The sequence below is a fragment of the Amblyraja radiata genome, chromosome 29 (genome assembly GCF_010909765.2).
Source record: "Amblyraja radiata isolate CabotCenter1 chromosome 29, sAmbRad1.1.pri, whole genome shotgun sequence".
Classification (NCBI taxonomy): Eukaryota; Metazoa; Chordata; class Chondrichthyes; order Rajiformes; family Rajidae; genus Amblyraja; species Amblyraja radiata.
The window spans coordinates 17,713,085-17,740,271 of record NC_045984.1 but is presented as its reverse complement, the minus strand read 5'-3'; the positions used below and the strand labels follow the sequence as shown (position 1 = coordinate 17,740,271).

The following is a 27,187-nucleotide window of genomic DNA, read 5'->3' as shown; positions in this document are numbered from 1 at the left end:
GAGCAGCACTGAAGAGTTCCATATTTTCCATGACAAAACCTTCAGTTAGTGGAGTGGGAGGGGAGGTGTGATTGAGAGCAGACGTGGTGAGGATCGAGAGATACTAGAGAGGGAGTGATGATGGGCTGGTAACGGGTATTGGAATGTGCAAATAAAAAATAACACATTACATTCACAGTGTGAATAGAAGGGGAGTTATTTGGTCATTATTTGGATTCTTATTCACATAAGAATGATAAGTAATCAGAATCCTTTACTTAACTTGAGAGCATGTGTTTTGAAAGAATGTATAGATGTTACATTGCCAGATGAAGTCTAATTCACACTTTTTTAATGAGGGGAAAGCACTGCCTATTTAAAATTCTTGCACCTTTTAAACATCCTTTACAAATCTGAATGTGGAACGCTTCAGTGCTGTATTGGGAATATAAATCGCTGTATTTAGGATGGTCTCTTTTATATCGATGCTTAGCTTGTTGATTATTTTCCATCTTTAAATTGTTTCTGACTATCCTGCAGTGTTTCCACATTGGATGTAAAAAATCCGCAGGTAGATAAGGTGGTCAAAAAGACTTTTGGCACTTTGGCCTTCATCAGTCAGAATATTGAGTATAGAAGTTGGGAGGTCATGTTGCAGTTGTATAAGACTTTGGTGAGATCGCATTTAGAATATTGTGTTCAGTTCTGGGCACCATGTTATAGGAAAGATATTGTCAAGCTTGAAAGGGTTCAGAAATTATTTACGAGGATGTTGCCAGGACTAGAGAGTGTGAGCTATAGGGAGATGTTGAGTAGGCTGGGTCTCTATTTCATGGAGCGCAGAAGGATAAGGAGTGATCTTATAGAGGGGTTTAAGATCATGAGAAGAATAGATCGGGTAGATGCACAGAGTTTTTTTTGCCCAGAGTAGGGGAATCGAGGACCACATTGGTTCAAGGGGAAAAGATTTAATAGGAATCCGAGGGGCATGTTTTTCCACACAAAGGGTGGTGGGTGTATGGAACAAGCTGCCAGAAGAGGTAGTTGAGGCTGGGACTATCCCATCGTTGAAGAAACAGACAGGTACATGGATAGGACAGGTTTGGAGGGATATGGAGCAAGCTCAGGCAAGTGGGACTAGTGTAGCTGGGACAATGTTGGCCAACCACAGGGCTGTGTGCTCAGTCCTCTCCTGTACTCCCTGTTCACTCACGACTGTGCTGCTAAGCACAGCTCCAACATAATCTTAAAGTTTGCTGACGACACAACCATCCTGGGCCTCATCACAGACAATAATGAGACGGCCTATAGAGAGGAGGTAAAGGCACTAAACAGCTGGTGCCAGGAAAATAACCTCTCTCTCAATGTCAGCAAAACTAAAGAGATGATCGTGGACTTCAGGAGACAGCAGGGGAGTGAACACCTCCCCATCCACATCGGTTATGCTGAGGTTGAAAGGGTCAGCAGCTTCAAGTTCCTCGGTGTGCACATCACTGAGGACCTCTCTTGGACATTGCACACGGACACAATAACTAATAAAGCCCGCCAGCGGCTCTTTTTCCTGAGAAGTCTGAGGAAGTTTGGCATGAACGCCAGCATCCTCACAAACGTCGACAGTTACACCATCGAGAGTCTGCTGACGGGCTGCATCACAGTCTGGTACGGGAACTGTTCTGCCCACAGCCGCAAATCACTACAGAGAGTGGTGAAGGCGGCACAGCACATCACTGGCAACTGTCTCCCGGCCATTCAGGACATTTTCCACAGGCGGTGCGTGCGGAAGGCACACAGCATCATCAAGGACCACGGCGACCCAGCACGCAGACTGTTCTCCTTGTTACCGTCAGGCAGACGATATAGGAGCATGGCTGCGCATACCACCAGACTTAAGAACAGTTTTTATCATGCCAACAGGCGTCTGAACTCATAAACACATCATATATGTTGATTATTTTATTTATTATTGTCCTTTATCTACGAATGTCACTTTTATTGTATCTTTTTTTATCTAAATTTTACTCTTGTAATATCATTGCTGAGGTGAACGTTGTCTTGTCTAACACATTTCATTGTACCGTCGACCCTGTGTTAACCTACATGTGACAAATAAAACTGAACTGAACTGGGTTGGGCCGAGGAGCCTGTTTCCATCACTGTATCACTCTATGACTCTATTTTTGAACATGTATTTGCAAACTTACATGGAAAATATTTTAACAATGATTCCATGTTATGCCTATCCCCAAGTGGCCGTATAAAGGAATTAGATCCATTTATGTTGGGAGCAAATGGACACCATGACCACCCATCCTGGTGTTGCTTGCCAGATTAAACTCATAGTAGAGCACAACAAGTGAACTGAAATCATCGACAGTGAAGAGGCCTTGGGGACATTTATCATTCCCATTTATTGGAGCACAAACTGACAAGTCAGCAAATGCCAACTGTAATTGTGTAAATCCACCCATCATCCATATCAGAGTAATAGCAGCTGTAACGTTTGTGCTTGGTGTTATGTTGAAGTCGTAAACAATCTTTACAACCATTTTCCTTTGTGCACTGTTACCTTTGAATGTCATCACTTTTAACATTTGATCACTTCTTCCCCCCTCCTCCCAGACTGTTCATCTTCGAACCAGTCTTCCTCAGCTTCGCCTTTGCTTAAACTATCATTTTTAATGAAGTCACTGATCTTTAATATTAACTGAATTGCTCTGTCCATAGACCATGCCCAATACAATAATGGCATTTGAACTAGGCATCTAACATTGACTAAGTATACTAAGTGACAAAGAGTAATGAAGGAGAAAATATGTCCTCTCAAGGATCAAAGTGGGCAAGGAGGGGCGAAGTCTTCAATGAATATTTCTCCTCATATGCCTCAGGGGTCAGTGCTGGGACCTTTGTTGTTTGTCAACTACATTGGATGAGAACACACAAGGCATGGTTGGTAAACTTGCAGTTAACACTATTGTGTGTGGTATCGTAGACATTGAAGATTATCAAGAACTAGCAGTATCTTGATCAGCTGGGCAAGTGGGCCAAGAAATGTCAAAGAGAGTTTCAATCAGATAAAGGGCAAGGTGCTTCAAGATGTGAAGTGACAAGGGTCAGAGTTGAGTTTTTGGGCGTTTTGTACAACAGAGGGATCTAGGCGTACCAGAACACAGTTTCTTCTTGATGGCGTCACCTGGACAGATTCTGACATGCTGGCTGGAACAATTTGCAATGGAAACAGCAGGATAGAGCAACACAATGACTGATTCACTAGATTATAAGTGATAGTCCCTGACCCAGAGAGACAAATTCAAATTTATTATGAATGTGTAATATTTTATGTGTTATTCCTAACTGTCACTGTATGTCATGTTGTCACTTGTGGGTGGAGCACCAAGGCAAATTCCTTGTTCATTCAAATCCCAAAATAGCAATTCGGAAATTTAAATTCACATAATCAAATAAATGCCAAAAGGTATTTACAGCAACGGTCTAGATGATAATAAAGATGCACTTGGGTCACTGACATCATTTGTTCTGTGGAAGGAAATCTGTGATCATAACCTGGTTTGGCCCATATCTGACTCCACGCCATCAATGTGGTTGACTATTCCTTTCTCAGTTCAAAGAATAGACTATAAATACCTGCATTTCCCCCAATATCTACAACCTTTGAATGAAAAAATAAAAAGAGCGTAGCCAAGTGCCTTTCATTAAGATGTCCTCGGGCCTAATTTAAATCTACTTGGATAACTTGCTATCTAGTTATCTGTATCAGAACTGGCCATTTTGGCTGAGTTTTCTTATTTTATTTGCATAGGATACGTCACACTACCTCACTATTTATATTAAGGTTTGCACTTGGCCAGAGCAATTTGTTACTCATAGTTCGGCCAAACACATTACATACACAAAGAAGCTTAATGTGCTTGTAAATAGAGTCATAGAGTCAGCGTGGAAACAGGTCCTTTAGGCCAACTAGCCCACACCGGCCAACAAATGCTCCCACTAATCCATTTGGAGTCACCCTTGGAAATAATGCCTTTATTCTAATCTTGTCTCGCCATCTTCACTCCTGATGAAATCTAACATGTTTACTCTTTCCTGGTTCTGACAGAGTTCAAAACGTGAAGTATTAATTATTTTTCTCTTTAAAGATACTGCCTGCCTGCTAAGTGTTTCTAGAACTTTTTGTATTATTTTAGATTTCTAGTATTTGCTGATTTTTTTTTAGATTTTCTTAAATCTTCTGCTTATTCTTTAGTTTGTGCAGAATTATTTGTGCAAAGATGCCCCTCGCAGGAATGGAGGCAGATGGAAGTGTTTGGTGTTTACCGAAAAGACCACAAGCAAGGTCTGCAGGCTTTCGATACAAGGTTAGCCAAACTGGGTACACTTTAGTTCTGCATGAATTAGAGCAGTAATTTCTTTCTCCAAAAGAACACGTCACTCACATTGGCAGAGATGCCACTCTGGAAATAGTGAAAATTCCCTGGTTTCCAGAAGGAAATGGAATATTCTGATAAATTCCCGCCCTGATACTCTGCTGATGCCTAAGATATACAAATTGGTTGCCATATTTTCTCCATTAAAGTGGTGAATATATTTTAAAAGGGCTCATAGGTTTTAAGACTCACTGGGTCTTGCCCAAACCATGAAAGGCACCCATGTCAAGATGTGTTCTCTCGTTTTCATTTGACTAATGGCAGCATACTGGAAATAAGTATCTCCTAGCAAAGGAACCACATCTCACAATGACCTATTCTCTGCAGCAATAAATAGGGTATGCAGCTCTACAGTAGTCAGTGAAACTCTCCTGGCGAAAGATCAAATGCTTCCAATAAAAAAAACCCACAAGTGGCTAAATCTAGATCAGAGTAGGAAGGATAAATAAACATTAAGCAAAAGGTCCAATTGGAAAGATTTTCAACTTTTAATTTTAGAACATTTAGATTCTTCACATACTTTTGGTCAGATGGTTTACTGGTGCTTGGAATTAAACGTGAGGAATTTGAGACGGCTTCGTGCATGATTAATATGAAGCAGTCAGATCTTTGTGAACATTTTTTAGTACAAATGACAAAGGCTGAGGGAGAAGGTGCAGAATGGCTGAGGAAGCAAGGAAAAGGTACAAGGGAAAAAGCGATTGTAACCCGTCATCTATGATTTTATTGGGGAAAGGTGTGATGCATTCCTACCAGATAATCTGGCAATCTTTAATAGTCATAACAGTCCTATAGCACGGAAAAGGTCCTTTAGCGCAGCTCTTAGATGTAGATTGAGGTGCCTACCTGAGTTAGTCCCACTTGCCTGCATTTGTCCCATAAACATTCCTTATCCACGCATTTGTCTAAATGTCTTAAAGGTTGCAATTATACTTCTCTATTACTTCTTGTGGCAGCTTATTCAATACACCAACCATTCCTCAGTTAGGCATCGGTGGGGGCGCTGCAAGCCGGCACCCTGTCAGCAGCGTGTCCGTTTTTTTCAACTTTTTTTGTTTTTTTAGAATGTTTTAAAGTATGTATTTTGTGTTTCTTTGTGTGTATTGTGTGGGGGGTGGTGTGGGGGGATGAGGGGGAAACCGTTTCGGTCGCCTCCTCCACGGAGAGGTGACTTTTTCCAGGTCGCCTCCCCCGTGGCCTAACAGCAATGATCGGGCGGCCTTTCCCGGAGACGCACCCGGGGCTTCAGCGGCAGGCGCAGCGTGGACTCTCGGCGTGGAGCGGGCGAATCCTCGCTGGGGCTCGCTGGAGGGGAGCCCCTGAAGCCGCGGTCTGCAGAGCTACAGCTGGCGCGGCGTCTGCAGACCGGGATCCCTCGCGGGGGACCCGGGAGAAGGAGCTTCCACCGCCGGCCCGCGGCCAACTTCTACCGCGGACCCGGCGTGGACTTAACATCACTTCTGGAGGGGAGCTTCTACCGCCGGCCCTGCGGTCTGCGGTGCTTCTGGTTGCGGCGGGGACTTTAAATCTCGACCGCCGGCCTGCGGCCTACACCAACCTAACGCCGCGGTCTCCGGTGAGGAAGAGCCGATCCTGGACTGACTCTGGACTCTGGTCTCGACCACGGGGGGAAATGGAGGAGGACTGGCCAAATTTTGTGCCTTCCACCACAGTGATGAGTGCTGTGGTGGATGTTTGTGTTAAATTTTTTTACTGTGTATTGTGTGTTCTTTATCATTGTACCGCTGCTGACAAATTCAGTTCACTTGCACTTTATGTGCAATGTGACGAATAAAACCGTATTGTATTGTATTGTTGTATTGTATTTTGTGTGGAAAATGCTGTCTTTTCAGTCATTTAAATATTTCCTGCTCATCCTCTAGTTTTAGACTACGCTATTGTGGGGCACCTTATCTGTGCCTTTAATATTCCTCTAAGGATCATGTCTCAGCATCCGAGGAAAACAGCTTCTGCTTCTCCACTCTCTCCAGACTAGTCAAGCCCTCCAGTCCCAGCAATATCCTTGTGAATCTTTTCTGCACCTTTTCCAGCTTAATGATATCCTTCCTACAGCTAGGTGACCAAAACGGCACACAATACTGCTTGTGTGATCTCACCAACATCTTGTGCAACTGTAATATGATAGTCCAACTCTTGTGCTCAATGCCATGGCTAATGAAGACAAGTGTACCTTCTTCATTACCGTCTACCTGTTTTGCAATTTTCAAGAACTATGGACTTGTATCCCAAGGTCGCTCTGTTTTACAACACTCTCCAAACCCTGCCCTCGTTTAACTTATCAAGACTTGTCCAGGTAAACTTTACATAACGAGTCTGCAGCTCCAGAGATAATCCAACAATGGAACCTCCAGAACAAAATGTAATGACAAATTGATAAAAACTCAGAAATACACTACCAGTATGAGACAAATTAATATTACAAGACGACTGGATTTTTAGCCAAGCCTAAAACATATTTACAGAAGAGAGCATCTCTGGGCTTCAAATCCAAGCACTCATTCTGCACGCAGTCTGAAGGAAAACAAGCAACAGAATTTTTCCCAAATGCTATGGATGAATTTCACCAATTGATGCTTGATTTTAAAACTTTGTACCGGAAATAAACAATCATTGCTGATTTTTGCATAACCAATTATTTTCTGCCAACTGGACAAACATAAAGTAGTAGAACGTACACATCTGGAGCAAATACATTAGGGTCACAGATTAGGCTTGCATAGGTCCCTCGGAGTGTACTGGATTCTAATACAGCCCAACATACAAGAGTAGCAGAGTGTCAGAGACTAAACAGTCGAGACAGTTGAACTGCCACCTCAATTGGAATGTCTTTTGTTGCTGAAAGTTGGAGATCATGACCTTGGCTTATGGCTGCCTTCTTTGGCTGATTTCCAGGGATTTTCACAAGAGTATCACTGCCTTCAAATGCTTCACCTACTCACTTCTACAATAGGTCAGCCACCTATCACCCAGTCCTGATCAGTCTTTGTAGAATTAAAAGTTAAAAGAAAATAGAAGAGTGATATTTTTTTCTCTAATATTTCTGAAGACTTCATGGGCACTGCATAGGTGCACCCTGCACCATGTGCTGTGTCGTGCCAGATCCAGAGCTCTTCCCTGTCAAAAGGCAGACACTGATCAATGGAAAGAATTAGCAAGACCATCTCTAGAACTGCATAGCCTTCAAAACTCTTCAAACTGAAAAGAAAATAGGGCAGCAGTATGACTGGCAGCATCACATATCCAATGAGGTGGAGCTTCAATATGAAGCACATGGACGATTCACTTAACCACAAGAACTCCTTGTACTCCAACAGCGAGTACCAGATAATTGCCTTGGGGAAAACAAACTATAATCTGACTTGGACTTCAAAGAATCAGCATTTGTCTGGGCGGTTTACATAGGCTATGTTTCAAAATCATATAAAAATAAAATATACATTTTGTACAATATCCCTCTTAACAGAGGCCAGCACCATCATAAAGGCCACATGTAACAAACCTAGACATTATGCTGATAGTTGACAAATATAAAGAGAAAAATAAATTGGCTGCCATTACTACATTCCTTCACTGTCCTTTGACAAGCTGTTTTTCATGGCTAGAATAAAATTAAAAAATGTGAACTTAAGTTGCTCATTTAAAAATGATAAAACATTATAGCAATGTTTGAAATATTTGACAAGAGAAAGTAAAAAATCAGATGGAAACACTAACATACAAAGGGATTAGGTAAACGGGCCAATGGAAATGAGGTACAAGGATGCAGATGAGATACCTGCCCAAATCAAAAGCGTTTCTGACCTGCAGAAACCCTATCACCAAACCTTTAGAATCTTTAAAATGTTTTTAAAGCAGCAAGATTTCTCTCCTTAGCTGGGTCTCTACTTCCACTAAACGTTTGCCCTCACTCACTTTTTATTATATAATAGCCAATATCTTCTCCCCAGAACTGTTGGCAGATTCAGGCTGAGCATGTGCATGCAATTCCAGTCTGCAGATAGTGATTCTTAGTACTGGGGAAAGTATCTTGGGAAAGAATAAAAAAATGATAAAGCCAGCTCAGGACTGAGATACACGTAGAGGAGGGTTTAAAAAAGAAAAGTACCAAGCCCAGGGACTTGGAAGATCAGCAAGCATAAAAAGAGCAGTTCTGCACTTAATCTAGTATATTTGGATGCAATGTTAATCTAGTCGAATCAAGATTTTTTTTTAACACAGTGAATGGTAGGGCTTACATAGTGAATGGTAGGATGCAGGGATCTAGGACTGCAGGTGCATGATTCCTTGAAGGTGGTGTCGCAGGTAGATAGGGTAGTCAAAAAGGCGTTTGGCACATTGGCCTTCATCAGTCAGAGTATTGAGTATAGGAGTTGGGAGGTCATGATGCAGTTGCATAAGACGTTGGTGAGGCTGCATTTAGGGTATTGTGTTGAGTTCTGGGCACCATGTGATAGGAAAGATGTTGTCGAGCTGGAAAGGGTACAGAGAGGATTTACAAGGATGTTGCCTGGGCTAGAGGGTCTGAGCTAAAGGGAGAGATTGAGTAGGCTGGGATTATATTCCTTGGAGCGCAGGAGGATGAGGGGTGATCTTATTGAGGTGTATAAAATCATGAGAGGAATAGATCGGGTAAATGCACTGAGTCTCTTGCCCAGAGTAGGTGAATCGAGGACCAGAGGACATAGGTTTAAGGTGAAGGGGAAAAGATTTAATAGGAATCTGAGGGCTAATTTTTTCACACAAAGTGTGGTGGGTGGATGGAACAAGCTGCCAGAGGAGGTAGTTGAGGCAGGGACTATCCCAACATTTCAGAAACAGTTAGACAGGTAAATGGATAGGACAGATTTGGAGGGATATGGACCAAATGCGGGCAGGTGGGACTCGTGTAGCTGGGACACGTTGGTCGGTGTGGGCAAGTTGGGCCGAAGTAAGTAATGTTTCACAAGCTTTGAACACTTTTTTGGACTCTTCAATAGAAAAATCAATTTTTCTATCATCTCACTGCCCAGCAATATAACCAAGTAAGTAATTTAAAAAATGTTTCAGCACAATTTTCTAAAGACATTGGCATAATGCATGCGTAAACAGTGGTTGGTTCTTTCTGTTTGAAACAAGAAACAGTGAAAGGAGAAAGGATTTACCAAATCCTTTGAACTATAATTAATTGAACTTTATCAGAATTTATCTTGCACTAACTCTTGTCCCTTTATCCTTTATCTGTACATGTGGATTTCTTGAATGTAATCATGTATAGTTTTTCCTTTGACTGGAGAGCATGCAAACAAAAGCTTTTCACTGTACTTCGGTACACGTGACAATAATAAACTAAACTGGATAAAACAAGTGGAGGGCATGAAGGAACTAAACCGAAGATGTACCAAAAGGGGAGGAAAAAAACTCAGATGGCTACTAGGTCAGGACTGGGGCCTGTGCAAATATTCAGACGGTTGCAAGGTTAAAGAGAGGAGGTTTCAGAGAAGTGGGAGGCGGCAGCAGAATTTGCAGTGCATAATAAGAATTTAAAAACTAGAGAAGGGCTGGACATAAGGACATGAACCTTAATCACTTTCAAAATACTTAAGGGCCTGTCCCACCAGTATGCGATTGCGTGCGTCTAGCGCGACCAAACGTGGTCGCTTGAGGCGTACGGCCGCGCGGGGCCGGTCCCACTTCCAAGCGCGGAGGCTTATGGAGATGTGCGGGGCTGGTCCCGATATCGCGCGGGGCTCCAAAAATCCCGCACTGTCCGAAAATTCCACACTCCAACCACGTTGTCCCGCAGGCGCATTGAGAGCGTAACCAAGCGTCTTGACGGCGTTGCACGATGACGTCACCGCCCGGCGTGCCGTTGCGTGATGATGTCACCGCCCGACGCCGTGCGACGTCCAAATTCAGTCAGCCCGCCTCCTGCCCAGCTGATTGGTGAGTATGACGGAAATTACGTCACGCGCGTACTTAGCGCGAACTCCGCTTCCGTTTGGTCGCGCTAGACGCATGCAATCGCATGCTGGTGGGACAGGCCCTTAACAGGATTGGAGCCGAGTGTGAATTGCTGCATGTCACTGCAGCCACAACCCCCTGCATGCCATGCATTCAGAAAAACAAAGGTCTGTGATGAACACAAAACATTATTCACTCTATTGGTGCTTGTTCAGTATTTGATGCCTTTCTACAACCTTTTGATGGCTGTAGGACTGCAATTGTTTGTCTGGTCAGTTAGCACGATTTCTGTACTTTTAAGTACTACAACATAATTTTTAAAGGCTCACAGGGCAGACCATTGGTATCATCTCTGAACAGTCAGAGTTACACAGCACAGAAACAGGCTCTTCGGTCCATCATATTCATGCATCGACTCTAGTCCCATTTACCTATGTTAGGTCTGTATCCTTATATGCCTTGCCTGTGCAAATGTTTGCAACATAATTGCATCTGACTCCACTGGTTGCAAGTTTCATATATCAACCACTTTCAACTCAAGTCCGTTTAAAACTGCATCGTCTCACCTTAATCCCACACCCTCGTTTTAGCAACCACATCCCTCTTATGGTGTAGCAACCAGAGCTACACACAATACTCCAACTGCAGTCAAACCAACGGTTAATAACGGTGCAATATAATGCCTCAAAGTTTATATTCTATGCTCTGAGCCATGAAGGCAAGCCTATCATATGCCTGCTTCACCACTCCAATAACCTGCATTGCCAATTTCAGGGAACTATAGACTTGGACCCCGAGCTGACTTTGTGCATTATATTCCTTAGTGCCCTACCGTTCACTGTACATGTCCTGCCCTATCTGACTTAATAACAGCATTAAACAGTACAACCTCACACGTCTTAATGAAAATCCATATGCCATTTAATTTTTGCAGCATATCTATATCGTGCTGTAGCTGAAGACAACTTTCCTCACAACCTACACCATTAACCTTCCTGTCATCTGCAAACTTACTAATTATACCTCCTACATTCACATTTAAGTAATTAACATATATCACAAACAAGGATCTCAACACTGAGCTTTGCAGTACACCATTGATCACAGACTTATAATTGAAAAGCAATCTTCCACCACTACTCTCTGCCTCCTATTACCAAATTAATTTTAGATCCATGGATACATTAACCTTCCTAACCAATCTCCCACGCAAAACCTTATCAAATGCCTTAACAAAGTTCATATCGAGAAAGGCTACTACCCTGTGTAAGAAAGAACTGTAGATGCTGGTACAATCGAAGTAACTCAAAATACTGGAGTAACTCAGTGGGTGAGGCAGCATCTATGGAGAGAAGGATTGGGCGACGTTTCGGGACGAGACCCTTCTTCAGACTGATGTCGGGGGGGGGGGGGGGGGGGGTGGGACAAAGTTATAATTTAGACGGAGACAGTAAGACCAGTGGGGGAACGGGGGAGGGGAAGGAGAGAGAAAGCAAGAGCTATCAGAAGTTAGAGAAGTCAATGTTCATTCTGCTGGGGTGTAAACTGTCCAAGCGAAATATGAGGTGCCGTTCCTCCAATTTGCGCTGGGCCTCACTGACAATGGAGGAGGCCCAGGACAGAAAGGTCAGATTGGGAATGGGAGGGGGAGTTGAAGTGCTGGGCCATGGGGAGATCAGATAGGTTCAGACGGACTGAGCGGAGGTGTTCAGCGAAACGATCGCCGAGCCTGTGTTTGGTCTCACCGATGTAGAGAAGTTGACACCTGGAACAGCGGATACAGTAGATGAGGTTGGAGGAGGTTCAAGTGAACCTCAGCCTTACCTGGAAAGACTGCTTAGGTCCTTGGATGGAGTCGAGGGGGGGAGGTAAAGGGACAGATGTTGCATCTCCTGCGGTTGCAGGGGAAAGTACCTGGGAAAGTGGTTTGGGTGGGAAGGGACGAGTTGGCCAGGGAGTTACGGAGGGAACGGTCTCTGCGGAAAGCAGAAAGGGGTGGAGATGGGAAGATGTGGCCGGTAACTGAATCCCGTTGGAGGTGGTGTAAATGTTGGAGGATTATATGCTGTATACGACGGTTGATGGGGTGGAAGGTGAGGACTAGGGGGGACTCTGTCCTTGTTACGAATGGGGGGGGGAGTAAGAGTGAAGCTGCGGGATATCGAGGAGACCCTAGTGAGAGGATTGGAAGAGGAGACCCCCGGGGGTTCCCTAAAGAATGAGGAAATCTCCGATGCCCTAGTATGGAACTCCTCATCCTGGGCGCAGATGCGGCGTAGGCGGAGGAATTGTGAGTAGGGGATAGTCTTTACAGGAAGCAGGATGGGAAGAAGTGTAGTCAAGATACAGTAGCTATGGGGGTCAGTAGGTTTGTAGTACATGGCGGTCAATAATTTCCTGCGATGGAGACGATGAGATCTAGAAACGGTAGGGAGATGTCGGAGATGGTCCAAGTGAATGTGAGTGCAGGATGGAAATTAGTGGTGAAGTTGATGAAGTCAATGAGTTCTGCATGGGTGCAGGAGGTAGCACCAATACAGTCGTCAATGTAGCCGAGGTAGAGTTCGGGGATAGGGCCAGTGTACGCCTGGAACAGGGATTGTTCGACGTACCCAACAAAGAGGCAGGCATAGCTAGGGCCCATGCGAGTGCCCATAGCTACGCCTTGGATCTGGCGGAAGTGGGAGGAATCGAAGGAGAATTTGTTGAGGGTAAAGACCAACTCTGCTAGGGAGAGGAGAGTATTGGTGGACGGAAATTGGCTGTTTCTGCAGTCGTGGAAGAAACGGAGGGCTTTAAGACCCTCCTGGTGGGGGATGGAGCTGTAGAGTGACTGGACATCCATAGTAAAGATGAGGGAGTGGGGGCCTGAAAAACAAAGGCTACTACTCTACCATCCATCAATCTTCCTCGCTACATCCTAGGCAATCAAATTAGTGTTTAAAATTAATCAAAATGTAAGGAGCAAGGGATTGTCTTTTGGCCCAGCTTCAAACCCTTAACTGTAGCTTTACACCAACCATACTGTATGGTCCACAAGTACACCTCCAGGGTAATAGTCCAATGCAAGTCGTTTTGTAACTGTTTACCATTCATTATCTGGCAGACTTTCCATCCCTTCCTCATATTTTTTTCCTCCCACTTTATAGCCTAATCCAATCTGTGGCAGTGCCATACAGGTGCTAGCAATCTTCTAGTGCCTCAGCCAACTAGCTGCACAATACAATGCTCTGGGAATGCTGGCTGGAATTATTTATTTCCTGGTCCAAGTGAGTTGACGTGAATTGCAGCATGCCCCATGACATTTGGCAGAGAGGAGCTAACTCAACGCAGATCAGCAAATGAATCTCGGACCTGCCTGATCTAGATGGCTCAGTACCCGCTGGCATCACTCAGCAAGTCAGACAACAGCTGCGTTCTACAGGATTTTCAGCTGATCTTCATTCACCAAAATCACAAAACAAAATATGATTAAAAAGCAGTAGGTTACATCCAAATTGTAACCAGACTGGAGAGAAGTGTCCCAACGGATTACTTACTTCCTACCAAATTTACTGCACAGAGTTCGCAACTAACTTTCAAATATCCAAAAATTATAAATCGAAAGCAGCTGCATTCCAGGTGTAAAAGAGGTTGGTTGGACCCTTTGGTTGCTTTGTAGTTATGGCCACGTACTGACAGAGGGGCACTGTGGGTCTTGTGAGGGTGGAGCAGCTAGCTTCGTGATGAATGATGAATTTAATTTATACCGAAAGTTGAAAAATATTTACACTGGCTCTTAGTTTACATAATTGGGAATAACTATATAACTAAAAGCTATACTACGGAAAGGAATATAAAACAAATAAGTTACCAGGGAAGAGCAGCATCTGCTGGGAGAGAAATAGTGCTCACGTTTCAGATCAAAGACACTCGATAAAATCATGGCTGATCTTTTGCTTAAACATCATATTTCTGCACTAATACCTTGTTCCATGATGTGCAAAAATGTAGCATTTTTGAAACAATTTATTTTTAAGGACAAAATGCAGTGTGATCCAACAAAATGTTAAGGACATTCTGGACCTCAGGACAGAATCCTGTTGGCCGCAGTGCATTCCGGATGTCTAATCAGCTCAGCGTAAAATATGTTTTTTTTCGTTTTGCATGTTCTGACATTTTTTTAAATTGGTGGGTTGGAGTTGGAGATTGGTGGGTTGGAGAAGATAGTGCAGGTGATCTTGGCTTTTCCCAGCAAGAAGCATTTTCTAAGGGTCCCATTAGGCTAGATGAGGAACTACCTGCTTAGGAAAGTGGCAGGGCCAATCTCCACCAGGAGCTATCTGGACTTCCCAAGTGAGATGGGAAGGGATTAGACAATGTTTAAAATCGCACGCATAAAACCTGTTCTGAACCATTTGCCCCAGAACAAGTTTACTCCAATTTTATCAATGGCAGAACATGCAAAACGACAAAAGACATATTTTACGCTTCGATAATTGTCTGAGTGCTATTTCCTGCTTTGACATGAACATGAAAGTCTCATCAACTTTGCTATCAACTCTTCACTTCCTTTCTCAACTTCCCCATCTCCATCTTCGGAGATAGAATAGTGACCAATTTCCATTATAACCCCACAGTGTTTCACAACTATTTTGACTAATGGTTTAAGATTGTAAAGATTAAAATCTGAGATGGAGGAGGATCTTGGTGCGTGACTAGCACTAAGCTTGTCTGTGAATATGTAACAAGTATTGGGGAGAACTAACGATTTTATTATGTATTGCATATTATCTAAAGGCTTCAGTTTGGGCATTGGTGAGGCCACGTATGGAGCGTTGAAGGATAATTGGCTTCTTTTCCCAAGGATAGATGTTAATGCGTTATAAGCATTATAGTAAATCTTTCCTGCACCAATACCTGTAATGTGGGTTGTCTTGTGACAATAGTGTAGGCTTGTCGTTGTAGATTAGGGTGATTGGGGGAGGGGGATTTGATTTGAAACACAAGATCAAAACACAAAATCATGTTTAAGAACACTTGGATATTCTAAGATGAAGGTCCCTAAAGACGAGTAAAGCTGGCGACTGGTGTACATCAGATTGATAATTTGTGGGTAACACAACAGGTAAAACTCTTGGGCCTCCACAAGTCCACCTTAAATGTTCCCCGTTCTCTATGTTCTGTGTACATGTAGACTCTCTCAGTCAATGTTGGGTGCCTCCATGGCTGAGGAAGGACAAGAGAGGGAGAAAGAGAGCACATGTGTGTAGAAACGACAGATGCCAAGAGGATGTGTGACTGTTTGCCGGCGGTGAGATGGGGGGCAGAGGGACAGACGGAGATATAGTTGGTCACTTCGATCCTCTTCATCTGCCTTTCTAACATCTTTCATGGCCCTTCCTGAAGTTTTATTTCCAATAAACCACTTTCAAAGTATTCTCATTGTTATAGTCTGATTACAGAAGCACGTTTATTGATAGAATGGACATAGACTTAAGAGTAGATATGGTTTTGGGGTGGCACAGCACTAGAGTTGCTGTCTTACAGTGCCAGGGACCAGGATTCAATCTGTACGGGGTTTGTATGTTCTCCCTGTGACCGCGTGGGTTTTCTCCGGGTGCTCCAGTTTCCTCCCACACTCCAAAGATGTGCAGGTTTGTAGGATAATTGTCTTCGGTAAAATGTTCCCTTATGTGTAATATAGTGTTAGTATACAGGGCGATTGCCGGTCTCCGCGGACTCAGTGGGCCTGTTTCCGCTCTGCATCTCTAAAGTCTAAATCTTTCCTGAAGATAGCATCACCAGAGTCAGTACAAACATTAGCCCAGCCATTCGGGGCAGCACAATGGGGCAGTTGGTAGAGATGCTGCTTCACAGCGCCAGAGATCTCAGTTCAATTCAGACCTTGGGTCGTGTCTGCGTGGAGTTTGCATATGCTCCCTGTGACCGCGCGAGTTTCCTCCCACATCCCAGACTTGCGGAGTTTGTTGGTTAATTGGCCTCTGTCAATTGCCCCTTGTGTGCAGTGAGTGGATGTGAAAGTGGGATAACAGAACTTGTGTGAATGGGTGATCGATGGCAGACATGGTCGCAGTGGGCTGAAGGGCCTGTTTCCATACTGTATCTTTCACTTTCCATCAATTATTGCCCACATTGCTGGTCAGGATTTGAACAGAGGAACCTTCTGAATCAGAGACAATTACGAAACACCCATGATAACTTAACTGATGGAGAACAAACAAACTAGGAGATTAAAGATAAAATCACAATACTTTTTTCCTGAAAATATCACCAGTACTTCATAAATTAAGAACGATTCTGAAGCTCTACCGCTAACTCAGTCTGTCCTCATATCTTGAATATATTCATCTGCTTACCCTCCTCCTCAACCATTTCCTCATATTCTTCAAAATCAAATCACTTAATAAGACACCAATTTTTCTCTAGTTTGAGTGCCCAGTACACACAATCCTTTCTAATATGCTGTTGATGGTCCAAACTTCCACGAATGCTCATCAGGGACAGAGTAGGTGTGACAGCTTATTGTTTATAGCAATGGATATGCAATCCAGAAGTTACAGGAATTTCATCCTTTCTGAACCAATAACGGGAAAGCATGCAAACATAAACTGTTATAAAATCCCAGCTTGATCTTGAGTAGATGGCAAGGTCATTTGACATCACTAACCTAACATCAGAGCTCCCTGGATTAAGCCTAATGCTTTCAGGCTGAGCAGGAAAAGCAAATCAATGTGATGTGGTTGTTGGTGTCCCTATTCCCAAAACAAATAAGTTTAAATAATATACTAATTAGTCAACAATGCTTCAATCAGCCAGCTTACTATCAAATGCTTCCCTGTCACAGTTCTCCAGGTATCGACTTACGGTCCTGAACACTTGTACATCCAAAGGAAGAATAGAAATAGCTAATGAATGATAGGTATCATCATGCAGGAGTCACAAGGTTAGCTTGCATCGCCCGGTGGGGTATCGCCTCAGCGCAGAGGGAGAAGAGGAGGGAAGAGACAGTAACCCTAAGATTTTTGCCTCCATCACATCACAGGAGGTGCCTGGTGGACTTACTGTGGTGGATGTTAATTTGTGTTTATTGTGTGTTTTGTTGTTTATTATTACATGTATGGCTGCAGGCAATGACATTTCGTTCAGACCGAAAGGTCTGAATGACAAATAAAGGATCTAAGTCATCTAAGTCTAAAATAAGCAAGAAGGTTTTCATTACAATAGGAAGTTCATAAGTTATAGGAGCAGAAAGAGGCCATTCGGCCCATCAAGTCACCTCTGCCTCATGGCTGATCCATCTTTTCCTCTCAACACTATCCTCCTGCCTTCTCCCCATAACCCCCGACACCCTTACTAATTAAAAGATCTCCGTACGTTGCGCTGTATTCCTCCTGTAATTAAAACCTCCTCACTTGTTTTACCTGCAGGCTAACAATAGACAATAGACAATAGGTGCAGGAGTAGGCCATTCGGTCCTTCGAGCCAGCACCACTATTCAATGTGATCATGGCTGATCATCCCCAATCAGTACCCCGTTCCTGCCTTCTCACCCATATCCCCTGACTCCGCTATTTTTAAAGAGTCCTATCTAGCTCTCTCTTGAAAGCATCCAGAAAACCTGCCTCCACCGCCTCTGAGGCAGAGAATTACACAGACTCACCACTCTGTGAGAAAAAGTGTTTCCTCGTCTCCGTTCTAAATGGTTTACTCCTTATTCTTAAACTGTGGCCCCTGGTTCTGGACTCCCCCAACATCGGGAACATGTTTCCTGCCTCTAGCGTGTCCAAACCCTTAACAATCTTATATGTTTTAATGAGATAGCCTCTCATCCTTCTAAACTCCAGAGTGTACAAGCCCAGCTGCTCAATTCTCTCAGCTTGCTCACATCCACACAGGAAAAACTAAACATGTAGGCAATTGCTAATAGAAGCAATTACTATTGTCACTAGCTCAGCGATCTGCAGGAACCATCAAGAAGGGTCAAGAGACGAGAATGTTTAATTGTCATATGTACCAACAACAGAACAATTAAATTCTTACTTGCTGCAGCTTAATAGGCCTGTAAGCACAATAACGCACAGATAATATAATAATCAAAAATACAACACATTATGGAAAGCATAACAGTTGTTGAGCTAAGGTTAGTGTTTTGCAATGTTGGTTGCTGGGAAGAAGCTGTTCTTGATCCCAGTGGCCAGTTTTCAGGTTCCTTTACCTTCTTCTCGATGGAATCTACTCCTGACATTCATCAGGGCTTCCATAATTAACATCCAACTAAGGTTACTGACAAGAAACGCAACTGGCCCACCAAACCAATTTCTACTTTAACTACAAGAGGTCAGAGGCTGGGTATTGTACATTATGATCCATCTTCCTAAAAGCTTCCCTACCAACTGCAATGCACAATCACCAATGTGATGAAAAATGCTCCATTCGCATGTAAAAATGTTGCTCCATTAATATGTAATGCTGGCTTTAACATAGATGGTACTATTGCTATTGGGAATTCTCATCTTCACATAAATGTACTAGTTAGGCACCCTTGGGGACAAATTCATGCAATGTATTCAAGGCATTGTCCAAGAGTACACTATGGGATCAATCATGGAACAGGTTATTTTACAAAAAGTACCCGGGACGGAATCGAACTGAAATCAAGGCTTGAAATTACAAAAAATAGTTGTCGGTCTGAGTACTGGCAAAAAAATTTAGGAACAAAGATGACAAAAAAGTTAGAGGTGAATAGAGGATATGCTAGCAGGAAATTAAAAGAGGGTTTATTATGCAAAGAGGAAGACAGCAGCAAAAAACAATCTTTAGGAGATGAAACAGGGAAACTAATACTGGATGTTAATGACTTACATGTTAATGACTTACATGGAAAACACAGTTGGGGGTTTGAGGGAATGGGACCATTGTAGCTGACAATCCCTTCCACTACATCCCAGACATTCCCAAATGGAAGCACTCCAGCAAGCTTTCAAGGCATCAGGGGTAAAGATAATATTTTGTAGAATGCTTTTTTGTGAAAGTGAAATGTCATGACAGTTCTGATAAAGATAAAGTTAACACTTGCTGAATAAATTCAGTAATTATAACAGACTAGACTAAATGGGACCCATTGGTCCCTGTCACACGGGAGGCATGGTCCTCCAACGCAACCCGTTCCCCCAACGTAATATTCCACCACTCACCCATAGCCCCCAAATGCGCAGGTGCAACTCATTTCCCTTCATCCCCAGCACTCACTCCCCCTCCTCTTCTTTCCCCTGTCCTCCCCTCCCCACTCCCTCCCTCACCTCTCCCTCCCCTTTCTCCTACCCTGCCACTCCCTCCATAACTCCTCTCCCCATCGCCCTCCTATCTCTCTATCCTCATCTCCCCCACTCCTCACCTCCCCTATCCCCCCCACTATCCCTCCTCATCTCCCCCACTTCTCTCTATTCCCTCTCCCTCCTCACCTCGTCCCTCTTCTTTCCCCTCTCATCCTACCCTCCCCCACCTCTCCTTTCCCCTACCCTCAGTCCCTCCCTCCCTCCATAACTCCTCTGCTCTCCCTGCCCCCCTCCTCTCCCTCATCACCTCCCTCACTTTCCCCTCCCTCTACCTCCCTACCCCTTCCTCTCCCTCAATTCCCCCGTCTCCCTCCTTACCTCCTCCACTTTCCCCCCCTATCCCCTCCTCTCCCTCAACACCCCCACTCTCCCTCCTCACCTCCCCAGGATCTTGAGGTTGCCGCTCCTCTGACCAGAGGGTACCTTGACCGGAGGCCGAGGCGGGCGCTACCGGTGACTGACAGCGGACATGGTCAATCAGTGCAGCGATGGTGCAGGGAGGGAGCAGAGGAGACCAATCTGCGCATGAGCTGGTTTTAAGATTTTTAAACCTTAATAACTTTTAAAATATTCCACCGATCAGAATAAAATTTGTTGCATTTGCAGCACAGGAGCATGGTAAAGTGGCGAAAAATTGTGTAGCGATTTTGCGCAAATGTAAAAACAACGCAAACCGGAAGATAACAAAATGAGAGTTTTAGTTATGTATAGATGGCATAAAACTAAAAGAGAAGGCACGTAATATTGCAAAGATTAGTGGGAAGCTTGAGGATTGGGAAGCTTGTAAGGACCAACAGAAGGTAACCAAAAAGGCCATTCGGGGAGAAAAGTTGAAATATGAAGGTAAACTAGCCAATAACATAAAAGGGGATAGCAAAAGTTTCTTCAGATACATAAACTGTAAGAGAGAGGCAAGACTGGACATTGAACCACTGAAGTGATAAAGAAGTGGCAGAGGAATAGAGTACGTTTTTTGCATCAGTCTTCATGACAGCAACGTGCCTGAAATTCAAGTCAGGGGGCAGAAGTTAGTGCTATTACTAAGGAGAAGGTGCATGGGAACCTAAAAGGTTTGAGGGTGGAAAAGTCACCGTTAGATGCACTACAACCCAAGGTTCTGAAAGAGATAGCCTTGGAGATTATGGAGGCATTAGTGGTGATCTTTCAAGAATCACAAGAGTCAGGAGTGGTAACAGAGGACTGGAAAATTGCAAATGATACTCCTCTGTTAAAGAAGGGAGAGAAGCAAAAGAGCGGAAACTAAAGGCCAGTTAGCCTGACTTCAGTGGTTTGTAAGATGTTATAGAGTTCATTATTAAGGATGAGGTTTCAGAGTACTTGAAAGCACTTGATAAACTTGGCTGAAGTCAGCATGAATTTGGGAAGGCGAGATCACGAGAGTCAGTAGATGTTGTTTACCTGGATTTCCTGGCCTTTGATAAGTTGCCATACATGAGGCTGCTAAACAAGATGAGAGCCCATGATATTAGAGGGAAGATACTAGCATGCATAGAAGGTTGGCTGAATGGGAAATGGCAAACAGTGGGAATAAAGAGGGGGATGAGGAGGAATTTCTTTAGTCTCTGGGGGTGAATCTGTGGAATTCATTGCCACGGTTGGCTGCGGAGGCTGTCATTAGGTATTATTAAAGTGGAGATTGATAGTTCTTGATTAGTAAAGCTGTCAAAGGTTATGGAGAGAAGGCAGGAGAATGGGGTTGAGAGGAAAACAAAGATCAGCCATGATTGAATGGTGGAGTAGACGCGATGGGCCGAATGGCCTAATTCTGCTCCTATGACATGAACTTATTTGTGATTGGATTCAACCAATAATGAGTTAATAATTGAAAATATTCCTTACCTCCATTCTGAGTAATATAACGAACCCACGGCAAAGCCTGGTAGCCGCTTTTTTCAATGATCTTCAAGTAACGAACCTGTCCAGAAGAAGACAACCTTTTGTTTAAATGGCAAAATACATTAAACACATTAAGACATTTATTGTCAGTTGTAGCTTTGAGGATGAAGTCAACATGCAGGCATTGTTTCAGATATCTTGAACTTTATTTTGCATGAAGAACTGCTTAAAGGCACGTTTCTGTTATGTGTGTGCAATGAAAGTCTCAGAAACTAGTTCGAGAGAAAACTACGTGTTGTGAAGGATAGTTTGCTATGACCATTACACTACAGAAAAGACTGAATATTATCCTCTACTATCTTTACATGAACATTAATCGCACAAAACCACCATAAAATTATGTGTCGCTCTGAATCGTGAACATTTTTGACAAGCTTCCAGTTTTTAGGTCAATCCTTGTCCTCGTGGAGCTGCTGCCTCAAGCCTGACCTCTCATTCTGTTTGTGGAGTTGGTACATTCTGATGGTATGGATCCCCAACTTTCTTTCCTCCTACATCCCAAATACATGTAGATTGGCCATCCCTAGTGAACATAGGTAGAATATGGGGTGAAAAGAGTTAATGGAAACCTGGGGAGAATAAGATGGGAGTAATGCAAATGAGTGTTTGATGGTCAGCAAAGACTCAGTGAACTGAAGGAGCCCGTTTCCATGCTGCTTGACTGTATGATTCCAACGTCTCCTATTTTGCTTTCCCAAAAAACAGGATTAACACAAATTGGTGGTTAAATTTGACGCGGATTAAGTGGGCCAAATTACCGGTTTTCCTGTGGTGCGTCTTTGACACTAACATGTGAACAATTTCACATCTTCAACTAGTTGCTTTAATCACAAGTAAGTTGCTGCTTTTCAAATACTTCCATGAGTGGAGAGGCCAAAGCTCAAAAGTAGTCAGGTTTTAACAAAACAATTTCTTCCTTTGTTACATTCAAAGCACATACATACTCAATATTCAACTTAATGTTTCACTTTTATTTACATTCCCAACTATGACATTGCATATTGTGTGCATAAATTATATTATGTACATCACATACACCTCTACATTAAAAGGCCGGCCTTCTAATCCCTTCAAAAGCTTCATCTTTAGCATCATTTCATTACTCTTTCATTAAAATATACATTAGACATGTTTTTGTACTAAATGTCAAACAATAACAATCCAATGAAAGTTTCCTTTCCATAATTGTATCTTATATTATTGCATTTTATTGGGCACTTTGCTGCTGAGGGGAGTGAATCATTTTATTTTCCTTGTGTCAACCTTGCACATTGCTAGTTCAATTCAACTCAGTCAGCTGTACGGCAAACATTTCTCCTTCAATGAATAAAACAAATTCAGTTATGCATCAGGAAGAATCAAAGCAAAAATGGAACCTTGCTATTTAAAAATAGCACGATCTAATTGTAAAAGATTAGCTGAGAATAAATGTCTCTGGGTTTACGGGGAGACTGCTGTGTGCAGCTGCCTGATCGAATCTGCAATAGAAAGCTCAGTCCCAGAGTGTGCTGGTGAACCATATAGGTGGTTTCTTGAAATCTCAGAGGTGGCGCTCTGGTAACTTGCTCAACCAATTGTATTGCAGGATTTCAGGGCAGAGGTCACTTCAGTCTCCACGGGCCTTTTATTTTTAGATTAACCGCATTTATTTTTGTAAACACAGCGAATGCAAATATATAGGTTTAATTTTAGCAAAGACCAGAAAAGTCTTTGATTCCTACTTCAACTAAACTGGTGCCTCAGCATTTTAAATTTTGGTTTGTAAAGACCACTTTCTTCTAGCTACTAAAAATGTTGCAAAATGGAATTGTTAAGAAATAAATCATACTGCAAACGGACTTAGAAAAACATTCACATTTCCATAAAGGATTTCACCTTTACAGATTTCCGATTTCAGCTAAATCTAACAGAGAGGTGATTATTCTGTTGCGCCCAATTATAAACAAAGTTTAACAGAGCTGTATGTAGAGTTTCCTTGCTGCATGGGATGCCCAAGCATCGCAACATGCCGAAGAACAAGACTGAAAGTGAGGATTCCACGACACCTAAATTTACAAAACAAACACAATTCAATTGTGAAAGTCATAGGTCAGATTTATTTAGACCTTCAATCCAGTATTAATTATGAAACTTTCTATACGAACTACCAGCTGAAAGCCATGCAGTTTAAAAAAAATGTCCATGAATCTGTACCTTACTTGAGTTTCTTACCTTACTCCCCATCCCCCCCAGCTAAAACAATGCTTTACCTTTCATAAGTATAACTGAGTGATTGTCCTCTCACCTTTGAACCCAGTCAAAGGGATAATGTTATAACCCCCACATTGTCACATGTAGACACTATGATTTTTACTTGGTATAAAGTAGACTGAAAGATGACAATGGTTGAATTAGCATCTAGAACCACTGGGCACATGACTATGGCAGCATTTCTTGGGCTCCAGGATTATATTTCTTGAGCAGTCTACGTAAACTGATACTTTAGTGTAGCTCTGGGAGTTCCACACTATTGGAGGAGCTTTCAATCATAAGGGACCTTAAAGCGCAGTTGCGCCTATCCCCAAAGGAACAAAGGGAGAATATGTGTACTCCACAATCGTTACACTTTTGTATTTATGTATGCCTGTGCTTATGTACAGTATGATTTTTACTAAATTATAAAAAATAAAGAATGTAACTGTATCTGCACACATGAGACAATAAAGTACCATTGAACCATTAAATATTACAGCCCCACAAGCCAATTTTCCCTTCAGCTAGATCATTGCTAATCGGCACATTAATTCGACTTAACCACGTAAAGTCTGCAGGACTCAATAATCTTCCTTATGAGCATCCACATCATGAACAATCCAAGTTTTCACTGGCTAAACAAATATGTGCACTACAATCCTCAATCGTTACAGAGCGACACTATCATTTTTATTTGTGACGAGAACACACACACACACACACACCCAGCTGAGCGCGCAGCACGACTTGAGCACGTGTTTAGCGGCTTCAATCTAGAGCCCTGTGGCTCAAGTTGTGCTGCGCGCTCAGCTGGGCTCCTTGAAGTTCTACAACATGGCGGTGGTGGTCGTTATCACAGCGCGGGCGCGGCAAAGAGCGGTTGAAAAGTGGACGTGACGGACATCACAGGGGACAGACAAACACATAAATCCACACACAAATAAATACATCCACATCAAAGATCAGAGTTTTATATTATAATAGATATAGCTGAACAAGTGAAAATGGCGATGGTTTAATTAGCTTCTAGAACCACTGAGCACATGACTATGGCAGCATTTCTTCGGTCCCTAGTTTATATTTCTTTATCATGTCTTGACGTGGTCTGAAGTTCTTTTATCTACTACTGTATAATCTAACTAAATGCCCCTTACTAATCAAGTCAGCTCGTGTAGTAGTTGTGGTCTGCCATATAAATATATGGAAGCACAGTTCTTCTAATACGTGCCAAGTAATGCCAAGCTGGTTAACACATAATTTTCCACAGAACAACCATTGTGGGCACCCCTCACATTACAGCTTCCAATTAACTTTACTTGGCACATTAGCAACAATTCCCACATGTTTAAAATATATAAACGAGAATGCTCAACAGCAAACACTATATTTGACTCTGGCACTCAGTTCAAAGAAAGGATCTTGGAAATAGTCATTAAATAATCATCAAATTTAGCTGAACTTATGGCTTCAAGTTTTAATTGTTTGGTAAACATACAAGAGTTCCAAATTACACCACTAGATTTAGTTTAGTTTAGAGATACAGCATGGAAACAGGCTCTTTAGCCCACAGTTCGCACCAACCAGCGATCCCCACACATTAACACTGTCCTACACACACAAGGGACAATTTACATTTATTGTAACCAATTAACCTACAAACCTGTACGTCTTTGGAGTGTGGGTCGAAACCGAAGATCTCAGAGAAAACCCACGTGATCACGGGGAGAACGTACAAACTCCATACAGACAGAGTCGGGGTCAAACGGGGCTCTGCCGCTGTCAGGCAGCAACTCTACCACTGCGCCACCGTGCCACCCTAGAGTTTGAATAGATTATACTTTTCAATTAATTCCTTAATTCCTCTTTTATTCCTCCTCATGATGCCACTGATTATCAAAAGACAGAATCACAGGGAGTGTAAATTTCCCATCCCCAAAACAAAAAAGCATTTTTATCCTACCCATCATTTTGATCTTTGTACCTCTTAACCTTATTCCTCACTTAAATCATGTTCCAATTCCATTTGCCCTAAAACATTCCCTCTTGCTTATGTCTCTTATCTGTTCAGATTAATTTACCACGTCAAGAACTAGAGTTTTAAAAATCTTCCCCCATTTGATAATTCATTGGAGTTAAGAGAAATCCTGAGTTTCAATGGTACTTTATTCAATGGTACTTTACTGTCACATGTATCTAGGTACAGTGATTTTTTTTGTATGCAGTTAAATAACAATCTTTTAGGCACAGTCACAATTTAGTTATAAGATAGTAGATTGCACTGAGGCAGTATACTAGAGTCACCATGTTCCGGCACCATCAAGCCCTTGACTGAATTAATGTGCGTTTTCCCTTCGGCTGTCAGAAAATACTGCTACTGCTATCGTAACAGTGAATGAATTACACATCACATTAGATGCCAGCATCAGAGAACATGGAAACTCATCCACACCAATCCAAAGTGCCCATCTATGCTAATCCCACGTTCCTGTGTTTGACCTATATTCCTCTAAACCATTCCCATCCGTGTATCCGTCCAAATGATGAACTTCAATGCACTTTTAGCGGCGACTATGAAAATTCAAGCTTGGGCTTCTAGATGTTGGGATAAACCGTGAACAAGAAAACATGACAATGGGCAAAACTACGAGGGATGGGGGAATGTGTATTGCCCTAAAATCTACGTAAAAAAGGGCAGAGGTTGGCAACTGGGAGAGACAAAAATGTCAAAAGATGTTAAAACATTTGGTAAGAGCTTAAAAAAAGTTTCAAGGGAAACTTAAGGTTTGTTGTAATCAACATTAAAAAAAAATCGGGTTACTTAGGTTCTGCGGAACAACACAGTGGAACAACACAGTGCTCTTGATGAATCATGATATTGAAAATACAAGATGATATGTTGAATGATTACTCATGGACACCATAGAAGCAATGCCATAGAAAAAGAGATCTGCTGAATTTGAAGCATGCTAAAAGCAAGGCACGTAATAGCATTGAGACGTCAAACCTCAAGGATGTAAATTGTAGGGTTTAAATAAGTGTTCTAGAACACTGTTGAGCCCTACTGCAATCTTTCTAAAGGTCTTTCAAGTCTGGTTTGTCCCCATAGATTGGAAATTACTGTACATCATTCAGCAAAGCAAGGAGAGAAAGAACTCAGGAAATTATAGCAGAAATACCTGCCATCAGGGATTACTAAAGTACACATTTAAGTACAGAGTAACTGAACCCCTTCAAAATATCTGTCGATCAAATACAGCCAGTGAGGATTTGAAAAGAGTGGGTTATGCCTGATGAGGCACATAGATTTTGTGGAGGTTT

At 42.6% G+C, this 27,187-nt stretch overlaps 1 protein-coding gene across 1 annotated transcript in view; it reads right to left on the bottom strand.

Moving 5' to 3' along the window:
• ap1m1 (adaptor related protein complex 1 subunit mu 1) overlaps window positions 1-27,187 on the bottom strand; it is an 82,122-nt gene that overhangs the window by 7,557 nt on the left and 47,378 nt on the right. The window contains exon 11 of the mRNA XM_033046713.1: window positions 21,581-21,656. Coding sequence (XP_032902604.1) covers window positions 21,581-21,656 — 76 coding nt within the window. The remainder of the gene's footprint in view (window positions 1-21,580; window positions 21,657-27,187) is intronic.